At 36.4% G+C, this 21817-nt stretch overlaps 2 protein-coding genes across 2 annotated transcripts in view; both read left to right on the forward strand.

Moving 5' to 3' along the window:
* The first annotated feature begins 277 nt into the window (after positions 1–277).
* On the forward strand, positions 278–6093 carry GLO1 (glyoxalase I). Its single transcript, XM_010706918.4, has 6 exons — positions 278–427; positions 920–1002; positions 1633–1773; positions 2576–2643; positions 3715–3804; positions 4889–6093. The coding sequence occupies exons 1-6, from the start codon at positions 356–358 to the stop codon at positions 4975–4977; spliced, it is 543 nt and encodes a 180-aa protein (XP_010705220.1). The 5' UTR covers positions 278–355; the 3' UTR covers positions 4978–6093.
* A 1755-nt stretch (positions 6094–7848) lies between these two features.
* Positions 7849–21817, forward strand: part of BTBD9 (BTB domain containing 9) — a 114227-nt gene continuing 100258 nt past the window's right edge. The window contains exons 1-6 of the mRNA XM_085219433.1: positions 7849–8001; positions 9716–9883; positions 15338–15548; positions 16703–17066; positions 18780–19044; positions 21136–21355. Coding sequence (XP_085075559.1) covers positions 9802–9883; positions 15338–15548; positions 16703–17066; positions 18780–19044; positions 21136–21355 — 1142 coding nt within the window. The 5' untranslated portion in view covers positions 7849–8001; positions 9716–9801. The remainder of the gene's footprint in view (positions 8002–9715; positions 9884–15337; positions 15549–16702; positions 17067–18779; positions 19045–21135; positions 21356–21817) is intronic.

The raw sequence follows: 21817 nt of genomic DNA on the forward strand, positions 1-21817 counted from the left end.
CTTTTCTTAACAGAAGTGTAATAATTATTATTAATGATGATAATAATAATAATAACGACAATGATAGTATTTTGCTGAGTATTCAAGACAGGTGGAAACTAACATCCCTAATTCCCGAAAGGAATAAACCACACATTGGGTTTGTTTTTAGACTTATGGTGTGAAGGTATAACACCGGGCTGTGAAAACACCTTAGAGTGCTGTCAGCTGGAAAGAAGTGCTAAATAAAGCAGCGTTTCGTTTAAGCGCTAACCGGCTGCTCAGATGCGCAGGACACGTTGCACGCAACTGAGCGACTGTGGGGCGGAGTATTGCCTTTGCGCTGCCGTCTCCTCCCATCTCCTCTGCGCCCAACATGGCGGAACCGAGCGGCTTGAGTGATGAGGCTGCTTATGGCGCCTGCTCGGAGCCAGATCCCAGCACGAAGGTGGGCTGGGTGGGGGCGAGCAGGGTGCCTTAAGGCTGTGGGCGGCTAAGGCTGTGGCGGCTTTGGTGGTACCGCCAGCACTACCGCCCCTTTTTTGTGCGGACGTGCGGTGACCGGGGAGCGGCATGGGGCCGGCCGGCTCGTGTGGTACTGGATCCTGCAGCTGCGATGGCGTACAGGCACCCAACGCAGTGGTCGTGGTACCAAGCTGCTGGAGTTCAAGAGGCATTTGGACGGTGCTCTCAGCCACGTGGTCTGACTTTTAGGTGGTGCTGCAGTTGGACTTGGTGATCCTTGTGCGTCCCCTCCATCTTGGAATATTCTAAAATATGTTATTTACGTTGTTTGTAGTACCGTATTTGTTACCTCTAGACTTGCTGGTTTTGATTTTCGTTATTGACTGATATCTTTGTTGATACACAATTAAATTCTGTTTGATGTATAATAAATGCTTTTTTTGTTTGTTTGTTTTTTGTTTTTTCGCTATCCCAGGATTTTATATTTCAGCAGACAATGTTGAGAGTAAAGGATCCTAAGAAGTCACTGGATTTCTATACAAGAGTTCTTGGAATGACGTGAGTGGAAGCTGTATGCCACAATAACTTCGAATGTTTCTTCATTCTTATGAAAAGTTTTTTGTTCAATTGATGTAGTTATATCTATCTGCTAATGCCAAGTTGGATAGCCTGCCAATCTCTGAGAACTTCACAGCACATTGAATGCCTAAATTGCAAATGGATGAAAAGTGGCTTTGTCTAGAATTCTTTTCTTCTCTTTTAAGTACGTCATTTATTATCAGTGTACAACTTCTACCTCACTGATTCTACTCTCAACTGGTAACTTTGGTGATAATGCTTTTAAATAAGAATCATTTCTGTAAACCTGGAAGTTAAATTATCTGCTAGGCCTTCCTGAGAAAATCTGTACAAGTAACAAAATGGCAGCTTCAGACTTGAACCTTGTTCTGGTTTTGCGGTTCATTTACTGATTGCCTATAAGCATCTGATTTTTCTAGCTTTTATAGGTTTATAATGTGTGCTGGAATGTTTCTATTTGAGAATTCAAAATGTAGCTATTTTAAGATTGCAGTCAGAAAGATAAAAATCACAGCTGTAATTGTTCCATAGGGGAAACAACTTGTTGTATTTTCAGGCTGTGTGGTTATCTTTTCTAGTTACTGTTTCAAAATAATTTTTGCTATGTAGACTGCTTCAAAAATTTGACTTTCCTCCTATGAAGTTCTCACTGTATTTCCTGGGTTATGAAGATAAAAATGATATCCCGAAAGATAAAGCTGAGAGAACATCTTGGACCTTCTCCAGAAAAGCTACACTTGAGCTGACACAGTAAGTATGAATACAGTGAGAGATGACAACCACATTTAAGAGAAGTGGATGAGTTTACATCTCATTGAATTGAAAAGAAATGTAGTAATTTCTGTGGAAGCATCTTTACTGTTATATAATAAACCTTCAAATAGGCTGAGATCTTAGATACTTGGCAAGTTTAATCCTTCTCTTTCCAGAGCTACTACAAGCTGAACAGTAGTATATAAATACCAAATAGTGTTTGCTCATCTGGGTAGGGAAACAATGGGATTGAGGCAAAAGTGATGCAGTTAGAATTTCTTTTGTATCCTCTGAAGTTGCCTCTGAAGTAGTGGATTAACTATTGGTTTTGATGTCTTATCAAAAGAGGTATTAAGTCAAAACACTTTGTATGATCTGGACAATCTTGTTAATACTTATGATTATAATTAAGTGTGGAGATGGAGATATTCTCACAAATACCCTGACATCGTGCTTTGCTTACTTCACTGTTCTGCATCTAGATTAATATGTAAACTGACTCGTGCATCACAGCCATCCTTGCAATCTGGATGAGATAGGAGTGTTTCTCAGACTGATTCAAATGTGGAACATGAGTACTAGAGAAGGGTATGAATTTGACTGAATTAGCCCTGATGTCTACTTTGAGGACTATTTCCAGAACCTGTGTTAAGGGAAAGTTCTGATAGTTTAATGAATGCAGCCAACAATTGAAGTTTCTCTGGTTTTTAGAAGAAACAAATTGCCTTCCTGAGGAAGCTAAACACTAAGGAATTGATTTTGATGCTTTTCTTCAATGAGTAATAATTATTTCTTACAGCAACTGGGGCACTGAAAATGATGAAAAGCAGTCCTATCATAATGGCAATTCAGATCCCCGAGGATTTGGTAGGTTTTTTGTTTAGTGTATGTTGTTCTTATGCTTTGTTTTACTGTGCTTTGATTACAATTTTACTCGTGTGTTAGGGAAAAATGGAGGTTCAGTTTTCTCTTTATAGAACATCTGTATGAAATCAATGCAAAGGTTAAGTATGTTGTTGGCTTTATTTTACGGGGGATTTGTAAACTTTTAAAACTTGTGTAGATGAAAAGACTTTTCTAGTAAGTTACTTTGAAGTATAAGTACTACCAGTGTCTTTATTTTACTTCTTCCAGCATGTATGCATGGAAGATCATGAAAATAGGTAAATGTGTTTCAGAGTAAAGAACCACTATTACACTTGTTACAAACTTAATTTTTTAATTTAATTTAACACATTTTAATACTAACCACGCAGTGAAGTTCAATAATTGCTCTTGCATATTGATTATAATGATGTTCAGATTGATTTTTAAATTTGAATTTGTATTTTATAATACACTGGTTACCACTCTTGAGCTAGAAAGAGAATTTATCTGTTGCACCAAGGAGAGCATTCAAGTAGCTCAACTTGATATGTTGAGTGCTTGAAAGGTCACTTGTATGTGAAATAAGTCTCGTACTCAATATAGCCACTTGACATATAAAACTGAAGTTATTTGTAAGTTCAGGCCTTGCATGGTGCTGCTGTTAGTATCTAGAAATACAGCATTAATAATAAATGCCTTGTACTGTTGAACTAAGCAAATGCAACAAAATCCTGTTATGTAGATGTGTCTCTAGAAAGGCAATACAGATAAAATAGTTTGAAAAACTTATCTGGAGTAGGAAGAAATAATCTTCGCATCCAAATAACATGAGCTTTTGTAACTGTAAAGTTCCTGTTTTAAAATCATCATTAAAAAGCCAATTTTGTCAAGGAGGGTATTGTTAAGATCTGAAATGCTCTTCTTTCTGTAAGAAATGATTTTCTTGAGTTTGTCATATCTCTTGTATAAACACGTGAACTTATTGCAGAAGATGAAATGCTGAGCGAACTTTTTTTTTATAAGAAAATAGAAATACTTAGTGTACTTTACTGTTTTTACCCTGTTTCACAGGGCACATTGGAATTGCTGTTCCTGATGTCAATAAAGCTTGTAAGAGGTTCGAAGAACTAGGAGTGAAATTTGTGAAGAAACCAGATGATGGTAAGTCTTAGCCAGAAATGCGAGTCTTTTTTTTTTTTTTTTTGTCTTTTTCAGTTGTTTGTTTTCAATATATTGTGCCTGGTAGATTTTTGTACTGGCCAGCTCAATGATACATTTCTATAGTTGTCACTCCTTAGGATGTGCTAGAACCTATAACCTTGCTCCCTCTTACAAAATGCACAAAACTGACAATGGAGAATTGTCCTGTTTATATGGGAAAAAAAAAAAAGCAGTTTTTAACATTAGGAATTTAAACTGATGCAGCAAATGTCAAAGATGATGAGGTTTTGGATTTAACATTTGTTTGTGGGGCTGGATGAGAAAGTTCATGGTATTTTTTTCCCTGCATTACTGAATCACAGCTGCTGTTCTCTCAGAAGTTTTTATAACTAGAATGTAATAATAATTAAAAAATTTTTGTTACAGTAGACAGAGTAATAGGGCAAGTAAAATGGAAACTGGGTAACTCTTTAAGATAAAATGTTAAGCTGTGCTGTCGTCACTCACTGTCGAATACTTTGGGGGACCCTATTTTTGTGAAGAATATTTTTTCCAACTGTTTAAAACATTCCTGCACTGTACTTCTATCTCAGATAGTAATGCAAATGCATACTGTAAACCAGATTGGGAGTGGGGAACAAGCAAATAAAAACTAGTAGAGCACAAAACTTCACTGTGTAGACAGAAATGAACAGGGCTGAGGAACAAAGAACTTTATAAGGCAGAACAGCTTAGGAAAACATGCCGAAACATCCTGGAACACAAAAATACGTTTCCAAAATTAAGGGCTGAACACTTGCAGGGGTTTAAAAAAAATTTAAAAAAATAACAAAAGATAGGATTTCATAATGACTTTAAATTGCAGCTTTATTAAGTATCAGATTAACAATTCAGCACACAAAGGTGTGCTAGTTGTGATCAAACACTAATTTGGATGTTTTCAGAAGTAGCTGTCTAAGGTTGAATTAATGCTCATACAAAAGGAAAAAAAAAATGAAAGTAATTGCATTTGATGTTAAGATTTAGTCATACGCCCTTATCTTTATCCTTGTGTTCATCATTTCTTCTATTTTTTTCCTAATAGGTAAAATGAAAGGACTTGCATTTGTACAGGATCCTGATGGCTACTGGATTGAAATTTTGAATCCTAACCATATGGTGACTCTCACTTAGATCTAAGGAATTATACTGTATAAAAGATACAAACTTTTAGTTCCCTGGAGAAAATCTATAACAGTATTTGTGAAATTCTTGCTTAATGGAGAGGAATCAATTATGTTCAGATTTTCTTCTAAAATTATCCTGAGGCCTCCCTTCTGTTCTGTGATGCCACTGCAATTTACTTCCAGTTAGGAATCCTCACCCATCTTTTTGAGAGCACAAATACGTACTCTGCTCTTAAACAGACTCTACCAATATTTCACTATACTCTCTAAGATACGTGACCAGAAGTTTACTTCATCTCACACTACCTAGATTTAAACTAACAAAAAGATCCTGCATTATTGCTGATGAGCTTCAGCGAGGAGCATATATAATGTATTTTATTTTTTTTTTTATGAAGTCAAAGGATATTCTGAAGGCTTTGTGGACTTCCCTGTATACTAGAAAATATCAGACTTCCTACTTGAGTAGCAGCATATTTGTGAAAGTCTTACTTACATTATGCCAAGCAAAATCCCTCACTGACCAGAATTAAAAAGCTTTGCCCAGAATAAGAGACTTTGGAGAGGCAGTAAATTAGTCCAGGAGGAAGAATTCAGTATTATAAACTTTTGGCTGCTGATTGCCAGATAGCATAAGAGGTCTCATAGATTCTAACTGACAATGGCCCTTCTTCCAATGCCAGAAAGAACTTGTTCATAATTTATGTTTTGATGCGAGTCTGAGCTGTATTCCACTTTCAGACTCCGTACAATTCTGTTTTAGGAATGTAATGAAAAAGAGTATCTAAAATAGCTTCTTACTAATAGGCATTTTGATCTGCCCCTTCAAAGTCAGTGATGGTTACTGAAATTATACTTGTATATTTGTATGAAGAGTGGAAAACTTGCCAACTTTTGGTTAACAAAACCAAAGCAAATTTTTCTCTGAACTGTTTTATTGTAATCTTTCCTAGTAGCACATAACTTCTGTTGAGTTCAGTTATGTGACTATTGGATAGTGAAAAGACATTGCAATTCACTTTGAAATAAAGCACTGATGAAAAGTCATTTCTAAAGCAGTATGATATGTATCTTTGCTAATTCTTGAATCCTAAGTAAACAAAATACTATTTGTTTTTGTTCATGGATTTATTTTTTTTTTCCTTGGGAAGTAACCTGGTCATATAATATGATATTATATAATATGATAATATATCATATATGATAATATGATAATATTTATTGGAAATCCAGTAGTGAAGATAACTTGATTAGCAGGATGCTTAATAATAACGTGCAAAGTTTTCATTAATTTGTTCAATAATTCCCTAGCTATTCAGTTAAAAGAGAAGTGTAGAAAGTATTGAATTTAATTTCTACTGTGCTAATGTAGATACTAATGACAAATATTAAGTATTATTGTCCTGTCTCTTTGTCTGAAAAATCCTTAATTCTGTATACCTCAACAACAGACCTTTTAAATTCAGTAATTTTACAAAGCTCCATGTGAAGAATCGTTAAAGTTAAAGCAAGATATTGTTTCCATTTGGAAATAAGTAAAATATGCTATGTGCTTCCACTGAGCTTGTACAGGTGTGGAAAAACAATGTGAAAATGAAAACAATTGCCCCATACAGATATACAGACAACCACAGATTTATTGGAAGGTAGAAACAGTAACTCAGAAGATCATCTGTTTTAATTTGTGAAGCAATTCTTCATAAAAGCAACTAGATACTTCAAATTAAATTTTGTGTATTATTTTCTGGGTGGTCTCATGTACTGTCCTGTACGCCTTACAGGTGTAATGCGTATTCAGTCTTTCAATTTCTAACACCGTGCAGATTTCTGTAATTAGCTCATGTTTGCATTCTGTGTGCCCTTCTATATTTGTAGAATACCTAGCCAGTCCTCTATTTTGTCTCTGTGTAGTTGATGATTCCCTTGTATGCTAGGTCATCATGATAGGGAGGATGTAGTTACAACTGTTTATAGCAAGATCTGAGAACTGTTCCAGCACCTCACCAATCTTTTGGTAAAGAACTTTCCCCTGATATCCAATTTAAATCTTTCCTTCTTCAACACTATTTTTCCTTGTCCTGCCATCATTTACCCTTGTAAAGAGTTGAGCAGTTTGTATTTTATCTGCATACAGTATTTTACTCAGATGTGTTTCATGACACTTCAAAGCACAGGTGTGACTGGAAACGCTATTGACACAATTATATGGAATCCAGTAATTAAGAGGAATACTTTGTAAACTGCGCGTTTGCATTCTAAGGGTGTGTGTGTAGTTCAGAGGGCAGCTACACAAGAAGCAGTAGCCCCAACTGAATATTCTCTGTTTAGTATTAATATATGAGAGATCTTGTGAAATATAGAGTTTGTGTTGATTATAGGCAATCCTAATTTTGCGTCTTCTCAAGGTAATGTTTTTTTTTATTTTTTTATTTTTTCTGCTAAATAAAGCACTGAATGAAATGGCAATAGTGGTTTTCCAGGTGGGAGTAGAGAGAAATTTGCGTTCTCCTTTTAGACAGAGGTTCTGCTAATTTCAAGAAGCAGAATGTAGAATCACAGAACCATTAAGGTTGGAAAAGACCTCTAAGACCATCTGGTCCAACCACCAGCCCATGTCCACTGACCGTGTCCCTCAGTGCCACATCCACGCGGCTCTTGAACACCTCCAGGGATGGTGACTGCACCACCTCCCTGGGCATCTGTGCCACTTCCTCACCGCAATGTGCGGACATGCAAGCTGATTTGCAGGAGCCTGGCAGGCACAAGTTGAGCAAAGGCAGCGTGTAGTCAGAATTACGGCAGAAGAGAAAGACGGGAATGTGAACAGCAGTTCCTATTTTAGGAGCTTTGTCGGAACGAAGATCCCGTTCCTGAGGCACGCTGAAGCCCGGCTGCCGTCCATAGGCCCGGCCCGCTGCGGTACGTCAGCACGCAGGAGGACGGCGGCTGGTGTTGATGGCGTCATCGCGGCGGCTGACGTTGCGGCGGCGCCGGGTTGAGAAGGTTGGAGGCCCGGTCGTCGTCGAGGCCGGTGAGCGGAGCGGATGGTTGCGGTCGGGTGTTTGGGGGGGTTGTGGCTGCGCTTCCCGCCTGAACGGTGCCCTGGGGCTTTCCCTGCGGCGGGTTCCGGCCCTTCAGTGGCCGTACAGGGTCGTACCCGCCGGTGTCGGCTGCCCGGGCCCGGCGGCAGCGCAGCGCTCTGTGGCACCGGGTGCGCTGAGGGAGCGGCCGGCGCGGGGGTTGCGCGCGGAAGTGCTGAGTTCGTTGGGAGCCGAGCTGTCAGCCGAGCGGCGTTTGTGCGGGCACGGGGTGACTGCCGGCTGCGCGGCCTGCGAGAGCCCTGAGTGAGGAACCGCGGCTCCGGGCTCGCTTTGCCTCGAGTCGCTTCGGGTGTGACCTTGGCAGATGCTCAGCGTGTGGCACTCCTGCGTTCCGCAGTGCCTGCCCGCAGTGCTTATCCGTGCTGTGCTGTAGCTTTCTTCTGAAGTTAGCTCAACGTGTTTGTGTGATGATAGCACGTAGTGTTTTATCAGGCTCTACTGGGTTCATGCTACAAGTACTACTGCAGATTATGCCCTGCTATGATTCATTCAAATAGCTATTGACTTAAATCATTGCGTTATCAAATAGTAAAAAAGCTGGACTGTTTAATTGTTCTCAGTACAGCAGTAATTGTACTTTCCCAGAAATGCCCCTTGCTTGCACTCTTTTTAAAGCACAGTGCACAGACCTGTCCCAATAACACTGTGCTGCTGTCACTGAATTTTTTGTTTGCATTTTAAGATTTAAGGTGAGCATTCTCTCTATGCCTAAAACGTTGGTCTCACTCTTGTTTATAAGCTTCCTTCAAGTACTGGAAGACTGCAGTGAGGTTTTCCCAGAGCCCCATCTTGTCCAACCTAAACAAGCTCAACTTCTTCAGCCTTTCTTCATAGGAGAAGCGCTTCAGTCTTTTAATCATCTCTGTGGCTCTCCTCAGGACCCTCAAACAGCTCCACATGTTCTTGTGCTGAGAGCCCCAGACCTGGATGCAGTACCCCAGATGGGGCCTCACAAAGGCAGAGCAGAGGGGGGCAGTCACCTCCTTCTTCCTGCTGGCCGCCCCTTTTTTAAAGCAGCCCATGATATAGTTGGCCTTCCAGGCTGCAGGAACACACTGCTGGCTCTTGTCCAGCTTTTTGTCCATGAGGACCTTCAAGTCCTTCTCAGCAGAGCTGCTCTGAAGTAATTCTTCTCCCAGTCTTTAGACAAATGTGGGATTGTCCTAATCCAAGTGCAATGTCAGGTTCTTGTGGGCCCACTTTTTGAGGCTGTCCTGGTCCCTCTGGATGACATCCCTACCTTAAACCCAAGACGTGAAACCTCACAACCAAACATAAACCAGCACTACTCACCCACCACTTTGGGCTGGACAAGGCCAATTATGGGGATTTGGATGTTTGGGGAATTATGTTCATATGATAGGCTTTGCATAGACATGGTTTAATTAAGAGTCTCATATGGAGAAACAATGTGATCACTATTTTGGTGCTTTAAAATGAGAAAATGGATTATGATATATTATTGCTTTTCTGGTTAAAAAAATGTATTGTCAGAATTAAATGCTTTTTTTTTTTAAAAAAATAGAGACTTTAATATTATGGTATAATGGTACTTAAAGATTTCTCATAGAACACTGAAGGATTCGTAACATTTACTGCTACATGCCACCTGTTCTTAATGATATATTTCATGTATTGTTTCAGGAATATGGTACAGTTGCTACTATGCAGCTGGATGTTGCTGACTAGTGTTTCTATGAGCTTGCTGTTCCACCTGTCTGTTGTTCAGAATGGCAAAAAACCCTAATTTTCAGGAAGTTGGTCACCTGCCCACAGGCTACGTCCATTGTAGACCTTCAGAGAGCTTTACTGGTGAGTACAACAATATATTTTCCTGAGAAACTTAAGAATTTAGTTATATGCTATTTTAACCATGTCACATCAAGTGCATTAATACTGATTTCACATGAGTTTTAATAAATCCTACGGTATTGTTCTTGATATGTAGCTGAATTTATTCCTGCTGTCCTATCAGAGAAATACCTGTCTAAGCAAAACGTAAAACAGTAGCACAACTATGCTTGGGAACTGAAAGGTATAGTAGTGTGTAACTGTCCATGTGTTTGAAGTAAAAGTGTTTTTGGTACTGATGCTGTCATTGAAAGGCATGGTAAATAGAATTAACATCCAGTTTTCTTTTAATTATTTCCACAAAGAAGAGTTGGAGATTACTTGAAAGTTCTGGGAGTTCCACTTATTTGGCTTTTCATTTTCTGAATCTCTGAATTCATACTGTGTGGATTATGTTATTATCAGGTATTGGATAAGTATGGCCAGTTAGTTCCTTGGACATTCACAGGTAATTATTAGTATGATAACTTACTTAGTTAATATGATATCAAGATTTTAATTAAAGTTAGAATTTACTTTTTTTTTTTAACTATTATGTGCACATACAGATTAATTCCAATAATACCATGAGTATTATATTTGTTTAGTTAGGTTTTGATTGAGGAGTCACTGTGAGTTGTTCATATGTAAGTCAATGTGATTTAAAATGTTGTAGTGTTGTGGGTAACTTTTTTTTGTTCTGTAGTGTTGTGACTTATGTATGATACATAATTTCTCTAAATACCATAATGGTATGTTAATGAAATGGGAAAAGTTGAGGACATGTTTAATCAGTGGGGTTCCAAAATGCAGGACGCTTTCTGCTTAAGGATCATCTTGATTAAAACATTTTCTTCCTGGTGTTTGAATCTGTGTTTTTGTTTGGGTTTTGTATGTTTGTCAAGTTAGGGGGACATTAATATAAATGCAGCATCTTTTTTCCGTTTTCTTTCTAGAGGCCCTTTTAACATTTGTTTTTTATGCCTCATAATGTAGGGTAGCTTGATTCTCTGGGTGACATTATGGAAAATCTCAGAACTATACAGAACAAAGGCTGGAAATATTATATCAAAGTAAAAGGATGAGAGAATTAATGAAAGAAGGATACTTTTTTTTCCTCAGAAGTATTACTTGACTTGTGCTTCAGTGCTGAATTACATTTTTCCTGACATTGATGTTACAGAGTAAATTAATGATATTTGCAACTAAATTCTAAATATCACATCTATCAATAGCACATCAATCCTTTCTCCTGTGAACCTAAAAGAAACAGTGGACAGGCTTTCATAATTTTGTGGGCTTGCATCAAGCCATAGAATTACTTGTTTTATTCCTGGTGCTTATGAAAGCTTTACGCGTGTAAACTGAAATTCTTTGCAACCTGAATGTACTACAATGTGAACAATTTCTCTTTTGGAACAAGGTGTTATTTTTTGGTTGCTTTTTCTCCTTGTTACAGTTTTCACTCTGCCTGTGAATATTGATACTGTTACTCAGAAGTCCAAAGGAGCCTCTGTGGTTCTGACAGAATCAAAGTACTTACGTTTTTTTCTGTACACTTATCAAATCCAGAGATGTTATTTTATTGTACCAGAGAATAATAAGATTTTTGTATAAATAGCACTTAAGAAATTTCTCTATGTAATTCTAACAAGAGCTGTATTATTGTGATATAACCAGATGATAACGCAGTTGTTTCAGGGATATGAAATTTTAGCTCCGTGTTTATAATCTGGACTTATTTCACAAAGTTTTTAATTCTGTCACTTGTGTGTTCACTTGCTAATTTTTTTTCCATTTAACTATTTTTAAACTTTCAGTAGTTTTGTTGCTTGGCTTTTTTTTTTTTTTAATATAAAGAAAAAGAAATTTCAGCATATTCATGGACAATTTCTTATATCCTTTTTTCTGCGTAGTATAAAAGTATTTCTTCCCCTTTCAGTAAAACAACGCTGTTTTTCCGAAGGCTGTCTTTAATGATAGCCCAAATGGGGCAGGGGGGGTGACATGGTTTTGGTCTTTGCTGCAGTTCTGGTTCGATGTAGTTTAGTCAAGAAGTCATTGTGGTTTTTGTTGCTGAGTATTGTAGGTCACAATATTGCATGCTGTTACATGTTACAGATTATTTATCAAAAAGGGAATATAGCAAGCTGGAAACTGACTTGGTGTTTTTTTTCTAACCTTGACATGCCGTATAATATTATAATGTTATGTTATACAATAAATACGAGGCCACATTTTTTTGCATCTTTAGTAGTAAGATGGCCACCAGTACGTGGGTCTTCTGTTTCAATTCTGGATAGAAGAGATTTGTGGACTTTTCTGACATCATAGGTGCAGTTTAAAATCATTTCAATATTAATAGCTCCTCAAACTTGCTGAGAAGATCGTTGTACTTAACCTATATCTGTGGCATGAACAAAGCTGCAGCAGCTGACTTCTGAAGCATCTGATTAGCTGTTAATAGCTCCTGGAAATTAGGTTATGGTTCTAGTAAGAGGTTTATAAATGGCTTGGCCTTTTATCTGCAGTTTGTTAAATGTTCTTCTCTGATCACAAGGAAGAGCAAAGGAGTGTATCTGAATGGAATGTCAGTGATAACAGAAGATGCTGGAGAGTTCATCATAAAGGATTTTGCTGAGCTTCAGGCAGCTTTTGTCTTTTTTTACTGTATTTTGAGTTACAACCAAGAATGCTGGTTGTAAAGTTCAGCTACACAGGTAGACTCATAGCAACTCACCACAACTAAACCAGTATATTACTATTCACTTCCTCAAACAAGAAATGTGCAGGTCTCTTCAAGGGCTGACTTTATGAACACCTCTAAATAATCCAGAGTGGGAGGATCTGAGGTCATGTATTATTTGGTTCTACATTTCAAAGACAAGTCTGCTCTCATACAGTGCTTCTTTGTGTGGAATACTGATGAAACTTGCATTAGAAATGTGTAGTAGATGGGTAAATAAATTGTAGTTCTTCTTCAGTATAGTAGTGTTACCCACGGAAAGTATGTAAGGCATGTGCATAGCTCTCATAGACCTGTAAGTTTTCAACCCTTTGCATCATCAAGCATTTGAAGGGCTGCTCAGCCAGGGCTCGCAGCTATTCTTTGTATCACATAGTTTCGGTGATCAGTTTGAAACTGGTAATCTAGAATAATGCATCATCCCAGCAGTGTGGGGAGCGCTGAACATCTATGAAACAAACTTAGTTTGCATCTGACACAAAAGGACTTGGAAATCTCTGCTTTCATCACCTGCTTTAGTCCAGGATGTTGATATCAGACTGTCATTATCACCTTGTTAGCAAGTGCCCCCAGCTCAGACTTTGTGCTTGTTTAGAGGTAGATTTATGTACCCTTAGCAGGGAAGTGTTATTTTGATTCTATTTCTTTCTTTATTCATTTATGTGAAATGGAAACAATTTTCCCTTGGACCCTTTGCCCTGTTGGCATATGACAAAACGTACAGTAGCAGCAAACAAAATGAGCGTGCAGCCAATGGCTTTTCCTTATTTTAGCACTTTTATTGTCTCCCAGTTTTGTTCAAGCAGTATCTATTCCCAGTTTTACAGAAAAACAAACAAACGAACGAACCTGGATGAACAAAAAAGTAAAATGTAGAGAAAATGGAAGTAAAATAGATTTTAAAACCAAGATGTGCCTATCCTAATACATGCTTGTAGCATCTTAAATGGCATTCTCTAATTAATGATAAGTGGAACTAGTGGAAGAGAGAGAGTACGTTTTGTTTGATAATATGCATGTAATTTGTATGTAATTGGGTTGCCTGGCTATTGTGCATAACAATGAAGATGAACAACAGTATTAACAGACTTAAAAGATATGGAAGGTATGAAGGAATATGGATGTTTTTGATTTGCAACTGAGTAACAAACTCAGCCTTTTGTTTGCTTCTTTAGTGTAATAAAAGGTTTTACATTTTGAGGACATTTCAATTTCACTGTTGTCTATGCATTCTCAAGTAATTATGCTGTGATAAATACCGTTGCTTATTGCATCTTGATTGATGTGAATTAAGTTAATCTTGCTTGTTACAAAGCAAATGTTACTAGAATTGGATCTGTTGCATAGATCTGCTTGGTGCACTGTTGCTTTACATAAATGTAAATAAACCAGTGCAAATGGAGGAAACATTCTGTTATGGAAAAAAAAAAAGCAAGCATAAAAAATAATTTATTCTTATGTCGGTGTAGGAGAATAACTTCATACAGTGTTCTGTGTTACAGCTAGACTGCCTCAAGTTCCTTGGGCAATATTGCTTGTTCCATTGGAATGCCTCTGTGGGCAGACAGCTTCTAATTCAGATGGCAGAGACAGCCTGTGGAAAGCTGGGTTCTGCTCCCACTCATATTGTGATCTGTCATCAATTTACTATTTACTTGGCTATCTTTTTCTCCAATCTGATTTGCTGTCTGTACCACTTTTTCTAGTTTAGTTTAAAGTTCTTTGAAATGATGTTTCTGTGATATCTTGATTTTGTGTTGAGTTTCCAGGTGTTTTGAAGCACATACAATTCTTTACCCCCTATCCATGTGTTTTCCTTTCTTTGTTCTATAAAAATGCCTGGAAACAGATATGCATTTTCTGATTATACTTCAAAATATGGCTAAAAATGCAGTCGTGTCATGAGTATTTCACATAGAAGATTAATGTGTTAGCTGTATGCAGTATATGGTTTTCTGTACACACCATCTTACTTTAGCACTGAGAATGTGCCCATTTAGAAAAGTGATCCGTCGTTGTAGCACAGGAGGTGACACTGAAAATACAGGTGATTACTATGTGAGGGAGCTGACCTTTTTTGTTGAAAAGTAAACTGAAAGTTGACAACCTCATTTAAGACTGAAATAGTCCTCTGGATGCTTTTGCCACTGAGACTTAGCGTGATAAAGCATCAGGCATAACTTTGAACAGTTATATTCTTCCAGTTCTGGAAAGCTAATTGGAATTCTTCAAGGATGGATTACAAACACTGTTGGTTTTACTCATGGCTGATTTTAGTAGAGGCTTCAGAGTTGAGATTAAGTTAAATTGGCCAGCTAACTTTTTTCTCTGTAATTATTTACGTTTTAATTCAGACAAAAAATATTGTTTATAGTGGTGATTGTAATTAAAAATGTTTAACTTTTATTCATTTTGTTTTAAGTTTTTTTTTAAGTAAATGGATTGATGGAGGAGCAAGATGATGGAATTCTCTGAAATATTTTTGACTAGAGTTGTTGATGCCAGCTCCCCTGAGTCCTGTTATAAATTACCTTCAATAGAAAACCTCTTTGTTTCATTTTCCTCGTAATATATGAGAGAATCAGAGAGAGAACTTAGACTAGTTCCTTTTTTTTTTTCATAACTGCATTTTTCATCATTGCTGTTTCTAAATATGCCCTTTATAGTAGTTATTTTCTTTCTCTCTGTAGGCTATCAATATCATCATCCCTCCAAGATGAGTAACAGCCATCCACTTCGTCCTTACACAGCTGTTGGTGAGATTGACCATGTTCACATTCTGTCAGAGCATATCGGTGCTCTGATGAATGGGGAAGAATATAGTGATGTTACCTTCATCGTGGAAAAGAAACGTTTTCCAGCACACAGAGTGATCCTGGCTGCGAGGTGCCATTATTTCAGGTGAAGCATAGCTTTTGTCAGGCTCACTGCAAATTTTCATGCAGATAAGATAAACATTATTTCTCTATGAACTTTTCAGTGTGTAATCATCTGTCCATTGAGCGTGACCTTTTCTGCACGAATGTTTCCCAGCACATCAAGTCATTGTGTCCAGATACAAAAAGATAAATACCATGTCATGATGTTATTCTTTTGACCTTCATTAAATTGGACTTTGAAGTTATTTTCATAAATTCAGGAGGAAAATAACTTTGGAACAGAAAAGTTCTGCTGTAAAATTTTTTGATTTCTCAGAGCATGGATAGTGTGCTTCTGTGGACTGTATTAATCAGAAGTTTACTTTTGATGTGTTGAAATCAAGTATTTGAAAAGGTCTGTTTGATTTAGGTTAGAATATTTTAAAACTAGGAATAATACTAATGCATCTCATTTTAAAGATGTGGGACTTTTCACTCTAAATAGAATCACTTTTCTGGAAAAAGATAATTATGAATTTAGTTTCTAATTTACCCCTCTGACAAAACTGCAGTATGAGAGTGAATTGTGTTCAAACTCTATACCACACTTTAAAAACAAAACAAAATCCAACAGATTATGGGTATATTTAGTTTTCTTTTTCCTCCTAAAGATGCAGGACATCTTTAGGCTTGTCTCATGTTGAGTTTAGCAAATCCCAGGTTTCTTGGTCTTTTATTCCTTACTTTAATCCACCACTGCTGTTATGGTGATGAACTAGTTGTTTCACTTGTTTTCTGCCATTTTTTGTTTTTTCTTTCTTCTTCACTTTTAACACTATTTAAAAACAAAAACAAAACAAAAAAAATCAGTAACAACAGAAAACCCAACTGAGTTTCTGCTTTGCAACTATTGCTCAAAGTAGAGATGGAGCAATTGTTCCATAGAATAAAAGCATGATGCATTAGAATATTATTCTTTCCTGTGCACTGTTTTCAGTGGTCAGCTGTACTTTAAATGACATGTAGGGTTTTTTCTTTTGTAGATACAGGGAAATCATCCCCTTTGCATCCCCTGTGTTGTTACTTGCCATTTTGTTTCTCTACCTTTTGTATGGTTTTTTTGTTTATGTGTTTGTTTTTGTTGGTAAAACAGATATTTCTAGGTTGTAAATTTCTCAAATTTTATCTTCTTTGTAGAGCATTACTATATGGTGGAATGAGAGAATCTCAGCCTGAAGCAGAAATTCCTCTTCAGGACACAACTGCAGAAGCTTTTACCATGCTGATGAAATATATTTACACTGGTCGTGCCACACTACGAGATGAGAAGGAGGAGGTCCTACTGGACTTCCTAAGCCTGGCACATAAGTATGGATTTCCAGAACTGGAGGATTCCACATCTGAGTATCTTTGCACCATACTTAATATTCAGAATGTTTGTATGACATTTGACGTTGCCAGTCTTTATTCCCTTCCCAAATTGACTTGTATGTGCTGTATGTTCATGGATAGAAATGCTCAGGAGGTACTCTCCAGTGAAGGCTTCTTGTCACTTTCTAAGGTATAGTTTTTGTTTGCATTTTTCCTCAGGATTATTAATTTTTTTTGCATACATTTCGTGATTAAATACTAATGGTGTAAAATACAAGCTTATAAGTTTGTTAACAGTTATTTCTTGGTATTCACAGGACTGAAACAATTGGAAGTATTCAGACCAAGGTGAAGTAAGAAACCTTGGTGATCCATTCTGAATTTTTTAGAAATTTAGTTCTGATCACTCCCTGTAGCTAAAAACAAGAGTATTCTGGTAGCTGGGTACAGACAACTTAATTTTACCTTGTATTTTTTTTATCTGTCCTTGGAATAGTATTGCTTGGTTTCTGAATGTTGCCCGGTAGTTGTAAAGATTTGAAGATAGAAGGTACTCCATTTTATTAATTTCTTGATATGGGCAATCTCTGTCATAGGCAGTTTTCCACAGTGTAGGCTGCAGTGTCCTGAGGCTTGATGTGATTTATATTGCTGATTATTTGTGCAGTCTGAAATCATGTAATATGATGGTATTGCAGGGTGTATTTTTTTTAATTTTATTTTAATATATTTGTTGTTGTTAGATGCATAAATATTTGTGTAAGATTCAGGCAATTCTGTGCTATTGAATTATTCCACATTCTCTGGAATGGTCTTTGAGCTGGGCATAATAGTGGTTTAATGTTTTCAAGTAGCATTTAAGTGAAGCAGCAAAGTATCTTGAATGAAAGATAGCTTAATTATACTTGAAAAAAAATAAAGAAAAAAAGTGTTAAAAGTGTTAGTGGAAAAACTGTGATAGATCAGTTCCTTGAATAAGTACAAGACATTTCTGCTTTGCTGACTAACTTGCTAGCTGTGTAGGAAAGGATGGTTTTTCCCTACGGTAGTCTGTCATACTCAGCTTATTAAAGCTGAGTTCTGAAGGCATATACTTTCTGAAACCTCTGTTGTAACCAATCCTGGCATATAAAAGAGATTTGCGCCTTTCTGAGGCAGACTTCTAATTATTTTGCTTGCTAAATGGAAGTCAGAATCCATTCAGTTCTTTTTGTTCTCATTTTGCTATCTGTGGATTATTTGCATGAGTAGGAATCACTGAGGGTTTTACCTGCTGATACCAAGTTTGTCCCAAAAGAAAGAGAAAAGGGATAAAAATGCCCATGTAATTAGAAAGGGTTTGAAAAGGTAATTCCAACCCTCAGTTGACATTCTTGCGTCAGTCATCTTATGTTAGTCTAAGTTTAAAGGAATGTTTTGAATTGTACTACTAAATCCCCAAATTAGTTCTTATATTGTTTATTACCTTAAATTTACTTACATAATTTAATATAACTTGGAATAAAATTGATTTTTTTCCACATTTCCTTTCCATCTTATTTCTCACAGTGGATTAATAATATTGTTTAGTATTTATCTTAGAGATTTACTGAATCTTCAATAAGAAACTAAAACAAGGCATAGAAACAATACTGAAACTGAAGATTGTCTTGTTGTGCAATGCTCTTAGTACAGTACAGTGATTGTAGACTAATGCAGATTTTTTGTTATTTCTTAATCAGAGAAACTAAATTGGATTTCAGGAATCTTAAGAGGACTTTTGCTTCTACTGTGTGCTATTTCTAATAGTCATTCTTTTGGAGTTTATTTTTAACAACTACAAGTTCAAATGAGCTAAAAGAAATAAACAAAAACTTCTTTTTTTCTTTTTTTTTTTCCTTTTATTTTTTTTATGTTCTTCCAGGCTGCTCTTCTAAGTATCGTACTGAGGGACTCTTTTGCAGCTCCTGAGAAGGACATTTTTCAAGCCTTGATGAATTGGTGTAAACATAACCCCAAGGAAAACCACGCTGAAATCATGCAAGCAGTGCGTTTGCCACTAATGAGTCTAACAGAACTTCTAAATGTTGTAAGACCTTCTGGATTGTTGTCACCTGATGCCATCCTAGATGCCATTAAGATTCGTTCTGAAAGTCGGGACATGGATCTCAACTACAGGGGCATGTTAAGTAAGCATTTTTATGGTTTTTTTTTCCCTCTTTTGCTGTGCTGTAGCTGTCTGGAAGGTATGGTTAATTTGTTCTTTGAATTTTTATTTCTCAGGTGGGAAATAACATTAGTCAGCATTTTTTCTAGGTTTGTGTCTCAAGAATTGCTCAAATATGTGCTTTGTTTTAAGAACATATTTTCCTTGAGGAATTGTTATTTTAGTAAAAAATCTTTTTGGGGAAAAATGATTTGTTGTGTGCTAAATGAAATTTCAATTGTTTTACATTGATGTTGACTTGTTTATGATATATCCATCTTTTCTCCAATATTTTTGATTTTTTGTTACCGTTGACATGTTTGCCCAAATAGCATAAACAGATTTTCCAAATTGCGAAGTGGAAACAAACAAAAAAAAAGCCTGAAAGCCTTTTGTTTGGTTTCTCTTATTTCTGCTCACTGTTAATTCAACAAGAATATCTAATGCTGAGGTTTTTGAAGATACTGTTGCTTTTTATATAGTATATGATGTATAGACTATTTGCCCCACAGCAAAGAATAAAGTTTTCTTTGACAGTTTGCCCTGAAGTCTGTCAGTCATGCAGAATAAGCCATGAAAAAGGTAACAGATTTCCTAGAATTGCATCTCCCATTTGTTTTTCTTTAGAAGTTAATATATAACTTAATATTTAAAAATCAGAGTTAATACTTTGATACTGTAAAAATAAATACAAGGCATTCTGTTGACTGTCCAGAAAATACATTTTTCAAAGTGGAACGGTACCTTCTGACTCCTTTTCCTGCTACCTGACATTGCAGTAACAAGGTGTTTGTAATCTCTGAATTTCTATCTTTTCCAAAATCACAGCTTTCTAAAAATTTGATTTTCTATGTTGTTTTAGTACTTGTTCAGACACTTGGGTTTTTCTTTGTAGAAACACTGATGACCAGTTGCAAAAAAATAGTTGTGCATTACTGCTTTTGTAGTTTTTGTGTAGAAATACTGTAATACAGTACAGTTAATTTTTTACCTCTTTAAATGTTGTACGCTCAAGTGTACCACTGAATGTTCTTTAGATACATGAATTGGTTAATTAATATTCTGTTAAATTTCATACTTCTCTTGCCGACGTATTTGAAGAGTTTCAGATGGACTTTTTTTTTTCTTAACACTGGTGTCATATTTTCCTCAAAAAAGGCTGTTAAAAATGTCTTTTTAATAGAATAGTTGGTCAGTGTATTGCTTTGTAGGTAGCTATCATTATCACTGGTTTTCTTAATGGGAGATTTGTTCCTAGGTTACTCAGATTGATTACTTTGAGATGGTGACTAAGGAGGCTTATTTTACTGGTCTCTTTAGCTTTGAGCCAACATATTTAAAAGTTTTCTGTTAACTTAATAGTCTTTTACTCAGTTTCATTTGGCTTTCATGTCTTGAGCATTTTGCATGGTTTTAGTTTCCTTCTACTTCAAAACAGAAATAAATTTAAAAAATTGAATTTATGGCAAGAAGTCGGGACAAAAGGCCCCAAAATGATGAGTGAGATTGTGAGAGACTGATTGCAAGGAGAGACTAACTAGTCCAAAAATTTCTGTTCAGGTGGAAAATGACAATTGAATAAGGAAGGTACATTAGAATTCCATAAAATTGTGAAACACCCTAAGAATATAGATACAGTATAGTAGTCAATCATCACTACTTTAATCGTGCGAGACCTAGGTGGCATCAGAAGAAATTTCTAAAATCTATTTTCAAAATGCATAATTACTTTGTGGTCATAATCCTATATCGTAGAATTATAAAATAGCTTTTATTAAACCAGTGAAAATAATTTCTAAAATTTACATCTCTGTATTAAACAGCAAAGAACAGTATCTTCTTGTTTAGGAAATGGAGCTGCGGATTGCTGGAAACCATGGGTTTACAGAGGTGGTATTGCTCTGCACGGACTCTCCTTTTGTAATTCTTTCTTTGAGCGTCTGTTTGTAACCAGTATTGGAGAAATGATAATGGCAAACAATCTTCATTTTAACTGAATACAGTCGATGTTCAGAACATCTAACTTGCATGATGTGAGTATAAATATTAAACAATTATTTCCTTTTCTTCTTAGTACCAGGGGAAAATATTGCAACAATGAAGTATGGAGCCCAGGTTGTAAAAGGGGAGCTGAAGTCTGCTTTATTAGATGGAGATACTCAGAACTATGACTTGGATCATGGCTTCTCTCGACACCCAATTGATGATGACTGCCGTTCTGGTATCGAAATCAAACTCGGCCAGCCATCAATAATCAACCACATACGAATACTCCTGTGGGACAGAGACAGTCGGTAGGTGCCAAGTTGACTTAGAGAGGGGAAGGTAATGCATTTTTTACTTGTGATAACACATAAATGCAGAATGTTCATAAAGATTTTATTAAAACAGCATGATACCATGTTGGGGATGACAATGACAAGTTTTGTTTGAAAACACTGTTTTTTAAATATAATTGTTGTTACATATGTGCAAGACCTTATTAAGCAGTCTTAAAATATCTTCTGACACGTCAGGCGTATTCTTTGTTTTCATTAGATATATTTTTACTGAAAGCTTATGTAATTTAAATACTTTTAGTTGTTTTGTTTTCTATTTGTAATTTAATTTCCAGCTATTAATGTAAAATTGAGTATTCTAGTTCTTATGCAGACATATTCATCCCAGACATTGGAAGAATGTTTAGAGTTTTTCAGTATATCAAAATTGTCAAGAGATAATATCTCTGATAGTAATTCAGGGAATGAAAGTTTATT

This window comes from Meleagris gallopavo, chromosome 2 (genome assembly GCF_905368555.1).
Source record: "Meleagris gallopavo chromosome 2, MGAL_WU_HG_1.1, whole genome shotgun sequence".
Taxonomy (NCBI): domain Eukaryota; kingdom Metazoa; phylum Chordata; class Aves; order Galliformes; family Phasianidae; genus Meleagris; species Meleagris gallopavo.